The sequence below is a fragment of the Silurus aristotelis genome, assembly GCF_946808225.1.
Source record: "Silurus aristotelis genome assembly, chromosome: 16".
Lineage (NCBI taxonomy): Eukaryota > Metazoa > Chordata > Actinopteri > Siluriformes > Siluridae > Silurus > Silurus aristotelis.
The window spans coordinates 17,581,007-17,590,488 of NC_139589.1; the positions used below are offsets into that span (position 1 = coordinate 17,581,007).

The 9,482-nt window shown below is 37.2% G+C and overlaps 1 protein-coding gene across 1 annotated transcript; it reads right to left on the reverse strand.

Annotated features, from left to right (window-relative positions):
- Window positions 1-352: 352 nt before the first annotated feature.
- Window positions 353-7,325, reverse strand: psmd5 (proteasome 26S subunit, non-ATPase 5). Its single transcript, XM_083565335.1, has 10 exons — window positions 6,845-7,325; window positions 6,269-6,413; window positions 6,069-6,182; window positions 5,152-5,280; window positions 4,940-5,049; window positions 4,366-4,508; window positions 4,066-4,257; window positions 3,851-3,960; window positions 2,763-2,903; window positions 353-1,907 (listed from the first exon to the last, which is right to left on the reverse strand). Exons 1-10 carry the CDS (start codon window positions 7,015-7,017, stop codon window positions 1,650-1,652), a joined length of 1,515 nt encoding a protein of 504 aa, XP_083421461.1. The 5' UTR covers window positions 7,018-7,325; the 3' UTR covers window positions 353-1,649.
- Between the last annotated feature and the right edge of the window lie 2,157 nt (window positions 7,326-9,482).

A 9,482-nucleotide genomic window follows, 5' to 3' on the forward strand; every position in this document is an offset into this window, starting at 1 on the left:
CACCTTTTCACTATACAGTAATGTTCTGAAGTTTTGGTAGAAATATTGTAGCTTATATGCTGGGCTGTCTGAATACTTGATTCGGATTGGCTGGAACGTGTGTAATCAAACTGTTAAATGTACACATTTCCGGACAGTTGATCACATTCTAAATAAAAACACTACCCAATAAACCAATGTAACCATAGTAACAGTTACAATTGCATACATAGTGAGAAATCTATATTAAACATATCCTGATTATAATTTTTAACTAAATAGATATTTGCATGTCATGTAATACACAGGGTGTAATGACAGTTTTGAGAAATAGGTCGAATCACTGGATAAATTTTATGAACCAGAGAAGAAATAACAAATAAGCAGCTTTATTATTAGTAAAGGCAAAAAAATTCCTTCTCTACTATTAATGATTTGTTATCTATTTGCACAATTGCACTGCAAAAATCTATTTAAATTATAAACAGGATAATTACACCATTTAAATGTGCAGAGGTGAATAACCACCTGAATGATTCAGTTATTGAATGATCAAAACACAAAAGCTGATATACCGTGCTGAACCAAGTGCTGTTTCGGCATGCGTTTGGTGTCCAGATAAGCAGAATATAAGAAGGAGAAACATAGGGCTTGCTTTGTAACCCTTCAAGCAGTTTAATATCGGTCTTTTATGTCGACCAGGAAAGAGGATTTTCAGTACTGAAACCAAATGGATTTCTTAAAAATAATTTATTATGAACACCACACCAATTCAAAAACAACCAAATTCAATGATGAAATCAACCAGCAGAAAAAAATATAACCAGATAAATTAATAGCAAAAAAACAGTAACAAAGATATAAAAGAGTGCCACATCCAATTTAGCCCAACAAGTAACACAAACACTAGTGCTTTACTCAATGATGTGTAGATGACTTACACTTGGAATCACTTTTGGTAAATGAACACCACTGTTAATCAGGGGTTAGATGTGTATTTAAAGCATTTTAGAACATTTTTCAGCAATTTGTGAGTTTACACTAGTAAGTGACCAGATGTTACTCCAGATTTGTCTCTTCTTGTCATTGCATGTCCAGTTTTACCCACCAACATTTCTATAAAACTGATAGTGGTGTGGTTTATAGTGTATTAAAAATTTACACCGTTTCAGTAGAAGATAAATCAGTAGCAATCATCCTATATATAATTTACGGTTTCAAACAAGTAAGATCAGAATGATGGCCCTTTTTTTTTCTTGTTCAACCAGACAAAGAAAAGTCAAATTTTCTAATGACTTTAAAATACACTGTGTAAATCATCCCCTATATGAGATTTTATCAGTTCAAACGCATCATTGTAAATAACTAGCTATTTAACTAGCTATTACTGAGATGCATTCTAATGTATTTTGTGAAGCACATTGTGTAAATATACTTCATTAAGATTAGCTATTTTTCTTAGGTTTTACTTGCCTGGTGGGCAAGCTAATGGGATGTGGTGTGAGATTTGTTTAATCTTGAATATTTTAATACAAAAAAAGCCCAGAAGATTTGACTGTGGTTCTAAGATGTATTGGGTTGTGTACTAAGTTCTGAAAGTCTTTATGCAAATAGAAAAGAACTACACTTCTGTAAATGAATGAACAGTATGAAATGTTTGGCTTTTTACATTAGTCTGCTCCCTCGGTGGTGACGGAAGCTATGGCCTCGACGTGATAGGGCCCCTCCTTTAGGTATCTTTTCAGCTTCAAGTAATTTTGAGCGCCAAAGATTTCTTGTGTGCTAGGTGAGCTCAACAGTGCACCGACCAGCTCAAACTTACAGTCTTTCACCTCCTTCCCCTTGCTAACAGAGCGCTCCACCACCCATTCAGCAAATCCTGGTGATGACATCATCATCCGCTGGCCCCAAGCCTGGCATGCAATTGCCTGTAGTTCGAAATGCAAGAAAAGACTTTATTTTGTATATTTGCATGGTCTACAGTTTGGCAGTAAAAATAACTAAATAAATAATATATATCTCTGCACCTTTGCTAATCACCTCTCCTGGTAAGGGATAATGTTAATACTAGGGCTGTCAGGCGATACAAATATCTATTCTCAATTGATTCTCAATTGAGCACATTTTTATCTGTTCTAAATGTACCTTAAAATTTATTCTTTTTAAGTTTTTAATACTTTAATCAACATTGCATTGGACAAATACAGATGCTTTATGCAAATATATGTTTATTATTAGTGAAATCAGCCTCAACATAGAGCATGAAGACAAAATATTCTTGTAAATGTTTTAATGTAATTATGCTGTTTTAAATTACATAAATCATCAAAACACCAAGTGAAACATTTGCTATGTTTCCACACAGACGGTTTTAATTGGTGGATGTGTGCACTATGGCGGATTGCGGTGCTTGATTTGAAACAAATGTATAGTAATTAGACTTTTTTTTTTTTTTTTTGGTGGAGTTATTATATATATATATATATATATATATATATATATATATATATATATATATATATATATACCGAGAATAAATGTGTCGTGTTAATTTCGCCTATATATTTATTTATATTTCTAATAAAAAATGGTAAAAAAAAAAATGCGTGCTGCATTAATTTTGCGTTAATAAAACCACTGCCGTTAAAATGAATTTGCGTTATTGCATTAATTTTGACAGCCCTAATAATACTATAACTACTTTAGCTCCTTTTATGGCATACAAGTATATGCTGTTTAACATGCTTTAGATAGGAGACACACACACACACACACACACTTACAGTAAATATGTGTAGTGCACTGCAGTGTAACTCAGGGAATGGCTGGGTGCTGATGTTCTTGATCATTTCCATTGGATCTGAGCTCAGAGAACAGAGCCATGACTCTGTTAAGAGCAACAGGTCATCAGTTTGCTGCTCCACCTGCATGACAAACACAAAGTTTTAAATCTGGTCCTTCCTATTTTAGAAAACTCAACTTTATTTTGAGAGAGCTACACACAACTGTTCAATGCTATGCCAGAATCAATTACTATTTGCATGTCAGGATCAGGGTAAATAAGATGGGACATATGGGAACAGAGGCTTACAGAGTTGCAACTGTTGCAAAAAACTGTAGTTATATGGAGTCCTTCAGTTTAATACTCCATACGCATTCCAGTAGTTTCTTTGGTAATACATTTTGGAAAACGCCTACATACGTGCTTTCTGAGTAAAAATGCTAGCTTGTGTTGTTAAGAGTCCATTAGTTTGTTTTGCACTGGTCACGTGATATTTTTCCATTTTGCTGGAAAACATGTGCGAGTCTGAAGCGTCCAATATAGCATCTTTTGTCATGGATCTGGTCATGTCTGGATTTAACATGAAAGTTGAGGACTTGTTTTTTATTTTTAGCTGGATTTGATCTACCTTGGGTTCTGTGCACTGGTCTTATTCCGTTTGCCCTTTTTTTTTTTTAGATGAAGAATTTATTATTGGTTTGAAGACTAATTTGGTGGGTTTTTTTTTTTTATCTGTGGCTCCCATTTTGAGGGCTTTCTTAGCAGAAATGTCTGTTCATTGCCATAGTACCATATGGCTTGGTCTCCAACTAAAAAAGTGTTTTGTCTCATCTTTAGGGATTTTTTGGAGAGAAGATTTTGTGTCTGTGCAAATTAGAAAATGCAAGTCCTTGTGTGTTCTGCTTGACTACACACAGCTCAAAAATTGTCTAATGTTGTTTTGATCAGAACAATTTATAAAACTGTCTCAGCATATAAATTCCAAAATTATTGGAACCCTAAATAAAGATCCAACAAAAAGAAAATTATAGTCACGAATCTATACAGTGTTAAACTTGAATGTCAGAAAACACACACAAATACACATACTGGTAATGTCAAAAGCTGAGCAATGGCCTCCAGGCTCCTCACTCGAAGTTCAGTAGCTCCATCTTGGGCTAAACGACTCATTCTTTTTACCACAGTGTTGAACTGTTCACCTAAGAAGCAGAGGATGATTAAAACACACACAAAGTCAGATACATAATAGAAAAGATAATTTTCACGAGAATGTGCACACATCAGCAAAACAATCTGAGACAAACCTGTTTTATGCAGAACTTGCTTGCCCTCAACAGTGCCACCCAACACTCCCAGTGTATCCAGAGCAACAGGGATTTGTGTGGAGTCAGGGGACATTGCCATGGCAAACACCATGTTGAGGAATGCTGGGTATTTTTCACACACCTGCTGTGGGCTGTCTATAATGGCCAGGTTCCCAAAGAACTTCACCAGGCCTGCAAACACAAACAGACACACTTCAACTCAACACATTTAACCAGGCTGGAAGAAATTAACTGTGCATTCAGAATACAATAAGCATGCGTGACAGCATGCACACAAACCTGGCAGGTAGAAATTAGAGAAGGGATCCGATTCTGCAGCCACAATCATGTTGTAGATTTTATCCATGATTCCTTGTTGGGCCAAGTACTGACGGCCATGATAGCTCTGAGCCAGATTGGTAACCATCTCGATAGCTGTCACTCTGAATAAGAAAGAGGTGTGAAGTGATTTTATACACACACTACAATTGGTCATAACAAATGCTCCAAACATTTAAATAACATATAATAAACCAAAAAAAACCCCACAGAAAATAATGTAAAAGTCATATGAAAAATCAACTATTTTTTTTATATATAAAGGATCTTCCTATCCAGAAAATATTTAATACCCAATTAAAGGTAAACTAACTGATTGGCCAGCCGATTATTCAGGCCAATGTTTGGCATCTTTTACTTAATCAGCAGGGGCCGATTGTGCTGCAAATTAAGCTGATTATAAAGCAGGAGCATCTGACACACCAAACCATGTGTTCTGCGCTTGCATTCAGCATTTCACCCCACTGTTACTATGAATAAAAACCTACTTGGCTTAACACTACAGTATAACAAGGGAGTGTGAGGTGTGCGCTACCTGAGGAGAACATCATCTCCAGTCAGCTCCTCGAGTAGTTTGGAGACAATGTTGCTGCTGGCACAGTAACCCAGTGAGACAGGGGACACGGAGCAGATCAACACCACCAGCTGCAGACACATACACACACACGATACATACATGTCCACATACAGTGTGACAATGTGTACAAACAGGTACATTGTGTCGCCGAATTAACTACTGATACGCACCTCATACACTCTGTATCTGACAATGTCGCTGACGGCCATCACATTTTTTAGTTTTTCCAACAAATCAGAGCGAAACAGAGCATCAAGCCCTGCCTTTGTGTCAGTTAGCTTGCTGAGGGCAGATATCGCCTAAAAGAAAAGCAAAAACAAATTTGCTGCTTTAAATGAGCAAAACTAGTCAGTAAAACATGATATGTTTTAGCACTAAAATAATGCATATCCTTACACATCTGAGGAGGATCAGCATTTTACAGGACAGTACAGATGTGGAACTAATACAGTAGTTTTGAACTCCTGTTCTGTTGTTCAAAAAAGCTGTATTCTGTTAGGAAGTTAGTGGTAAATTGAAGCACTGGATATTCGAGTTCTTGAATAAAATCTTGTATTGTATTGTTTAAGGTATTTTAAACAAGTTACATTTCATTTTAAAATACTTTAATCATAGTGGTAGATTCTGAGATAGGAAAATACAAATATACAATCACTGTTGTATTTCACATTACACTCCAGTTCTCATTATATTTTTCACTTTCCGGTGTTTTAATTTTTATTTATTTATAATCACACTCTCGGTGTCGCCCAAATGAAGATAGGTTCCCTTTTGAGTTTGGTTCCCGCTCAAGATTTCTTCCTCTGACCATTTTAATTTTTGTTCTATAAATCTTACATTCTGTAAAGCTGCTTTGAGACAATGTCCATTGAAAAAAAACAACACTATAAAAATAAACTTAAATTTAAATGTATTTGGGCCTCTAAATATTGCTAAAAAAAAATTGTTTTTACTTCAAATCCATGGCAGTCTGCAAACAAATATCATATGTTAAAAAATCAGGATATTTGAAAAGGTTATATTTGAAAGGAATATTTGGAGTAAAAAAAAATCCAATCAGAACTGGAATACGTCATGCTCACCATACCTCTTTAGATACACCTATACTGTCTGCCACCATGCACTGGATCACATCTTGTAAAATCTCAGGATTATTTGTCAGCTCTTTAACCCCATCAGCATTGCCAAGCACACGCCTGATCTGCAAAGAAAGAAAGAAAGAAAGAAAAATTGTTCAAGAAAATAGAGAAATATTAATGTGAATGCCGGGTGGAACATACTTCTGACCTGAGTGAGAGAGAGCAGTTTGACAGAATCATTAGGATGGTTAAGTCCACTCTGGAGCTCCAATTTGTAGGTGAAGGCCAGGTGAGCCGGGTCCAATACCTCCAAGACCCTTCCCAAAATCTCCACACACACATCTATCTGCTCCCTATAAACACACACACACACACACACACACACACACACACACACACACACACACTACCTGTCATGTTTGAATTCAGTGTATAATAAGTTAATAATATTTAATTACACCCTCTCAAATGGATCATGGACAATCTGTGCAGTACATATGGTATGATGTAATCTCATAGTGTATGGGTTGTTTATCAGGATCTAATTAGGGTATAGGTAGGTTTCCTGCACGAAATATTAAATAACCTCTGTCTCACTCTCTAACACTATGACTATTAGGGAAAAATCTAAAGTTTATTATTGGTTACATTAAAGAATGAACTTTTTATCTATATAAGTAATTACTATTTGGCATGAGATGCAAGTACATAGGTTTGTATATCTCCTGCCAAATAGTGATCCATTCGGGAGGCCGTACGCTGACTCAGCTATCTGAAAACGTACTTGTCATTTGTGTTCAGCAGCGAGAAAATGATTCCCAGCTGCGCAATAGAAACGGTTTCCCTCAACGGAATAGCAGGGGTCGCCAAAACAGCTGTCCTTAGGCTCCTGAGTCCCTCGATTGGATCCTCAACTTCGGCTATTTCTGCTAGCAAACGTTCGAAAGCGGACGCCATTATGCGCCGATTGTTTGAAACGCGTCACTATGGAACCGGCCCGCCTCTCTTAAAACGTGTGAAAGTGCGCATGCGCGAAAAGCCTGCAGCCACCTGCAGAACAGTCTGTCAAAGATACAGAGTGGAAGGTTTAAAGCTATTCCCCCAAACTATACGTATTTAGACAAAATTCTGTCTGCCACTTTAATGGGAATACCTGTACCACTAGAGGCACAAATGCATTCATTATAAAAAAAAAAAAAAAACTCAGAGGAAATAGCAGCCGCCATGATGCTCGGAATGTTTGAAATACGTCACCATGCACCTGTGTTAGCCCCGCCCCTTTTAGAGTAGACACGGTAATGCAAGTACGCATGCGCGGAAAGGCTGCGGCCATCTGCAGAAGTTTTGTACTCTTCAAAGTTTTTTAGGTCAAGGACCCTTAGGCGATAGAGACATGGGGCTAGGACCCCCTGATACATTATGTGTCAAACGTAGCCACTGATATTAATAGAAACCAATCATATTACGCTAGTTATATTATGTTAATACTATCAGAACTATGTTTTTGTACATGCATCATTGTCTGTATATTTTCATATATTTTCAAATCTTTTAAAAATATTTATTTATCCCTAATGAGCAAGTCATGGCGACTGTGGCAAGGAAAAACTCCCTTAGATATTATAAGGAAGAAACTGAGAAGAACCAGACTCAAAAGGGGAACCCATCCTCATTTGGGTGATATCAAGACTGTGATTATAGTCTCAAAACAATCCAGAACACTGGAGAGAGAATTAACATGAGCACTGGAGTGTAGGATTATGAGTAATGTTCTTTCTACAGTCTTTTACAGTCATTTGTTGTTATAAAACTAGGAGCTACTGAGCAACTCATAAAATAGCTCAACATTTGCGATCATCACAGATCCAACACCAGCTTCTCCATGTCAGAGCCTTTAAACACTCAAAGAGTTAAAGTGTCCAAACTCCACATGAAGTGGGATCCAATTGGCGCTGGTATGTCTCTAGATGGTTCGGGATGTTTGCGGGGTCGGCATCTAATTCTTTAAAGGTCCACAATCTTCATGAGGTGGGACGTGACTGGGGCTGGAGCAACCTCAGGATGCCTCGAGATTTGTGGAAAAAGAGAAGCAGTGGCGAGGAATTAGCGTAGCTGCTGTTCATGATATTAAAAGCACAAGTTGATAATGTGCATGTGATCAAATGTACTTGAGCACAAAGTTATGATGTAATGTGTGTTATGTGTAGGCTTTGCTAAAAATATAAGTTTTTAATCTGCACTTAAACTGGGTGAGTGTGTCTGAGCCCCGAACACTGGCAGGAAAACTATTCCAAAGTTTAGGAGCTAAATGTGAGAATGATCTACCACCTTTAGTGGACTTTGCTATTCTAGGAACTACTAGAAGTCTGGAGTTTTGAGATCTCAGGGAGCGTAACGGATTGTAGCGTGTTAGAAGACTGGATAAATAATTGAGAGCTAAACCATTTAGTGTTTTGTAGGTAAGTAGCAGTAGTTTGTAGTTGATTCGAAACTTAACAGGTAGCCAGTTTAGGGATGATAAGGTTGGGGATATATAATCTTATTTTCTCGACCTTGTGAGAACTCTGGCAATTAGTCTAGAATGCAGTTCTGGACAATCTGTAGTTTGTTTATTAATGATGCAGGACATCCACCTAGGAATGCATTACAATAATCCAGTCTGGAGGTCATGAACACATGGATGAGCTTCTCTGCATCAGATATAAGGTTGTTGTAACATGGTTGATATGATTTTTAAAAGACAAGTTGATGTCTAAAATAACTCAGTGGTTAGTAGTTACAGAACATCCTTCTAAATGCAGGTTGAAATGCTGGAGCTTCTGTGTACTGATTTTTGGGCCGATGAGCAAAATCTCTGTCTTATCAGAATTTAATAATAGAAAGTTATGAGTCATCCAGTCTTTTATTTCTTTAACACACTCAGTTATCCGAGCCAATTGAGCTGTATCGTCTGGTTTTGATGAGATATATAGCTGGGTATCATCAGCATAACAGTGGAAGCTAATCCAATGCCTTCCAATAATATTTCCTAAGAGAAGCATGTATATTGTGAAAAGCAGGGGTCCTAGAAGTTATGAAATATGTAGCTTGCACATCTGAAAAGGCACCATTGATGTTGAACAGTATAAACAGGTTTTAGAGTAAATAATTGCATTGGAATCAACACATACACACTCTCTCTCTCTCTCTCTCTCTCTCTCTCTCTCTCTCTCTCTCTCTCTCTCTCTCTCTCTCTCTCTCTCTCTCTCTCACACACACACACACACACACACACACACACACACACACACACACACACACGAGCACACAACTGCACTCAACAGTCTGGGTTGCTAATGGCTCTCTCTTGTGGACAAAGTTACAATTACACAATATTTTCCGGGCGGTATTGTATTTTATTGTATTGTACTGTAGTGTACTGT

Bases quoted from the DNA above. Each gene is read 5' to 3' on its own strand.
- psmd5 (XM_083565335.1), bottom strand. From the start codon at position 7,017: ATGGCGTCCGCTTTCGAACGTTTGCTAGCAGAAATAGCCGAAGTTGAG. The intron at 6,414-6,844 runs GTACGTTTTCAG...GTGTGTTTATAG, and splicing joins CTGCTGAACACAAATGACAA to GGAGCAGATAGATGTGTGTG. The intron at 4,509-4,939 runs GTAGCGCACACC...TTTCTTATTCAG, and splicing joins GGAGATGATGTTCTCCTCAG to AGTGACAGCTATCGAGATGG.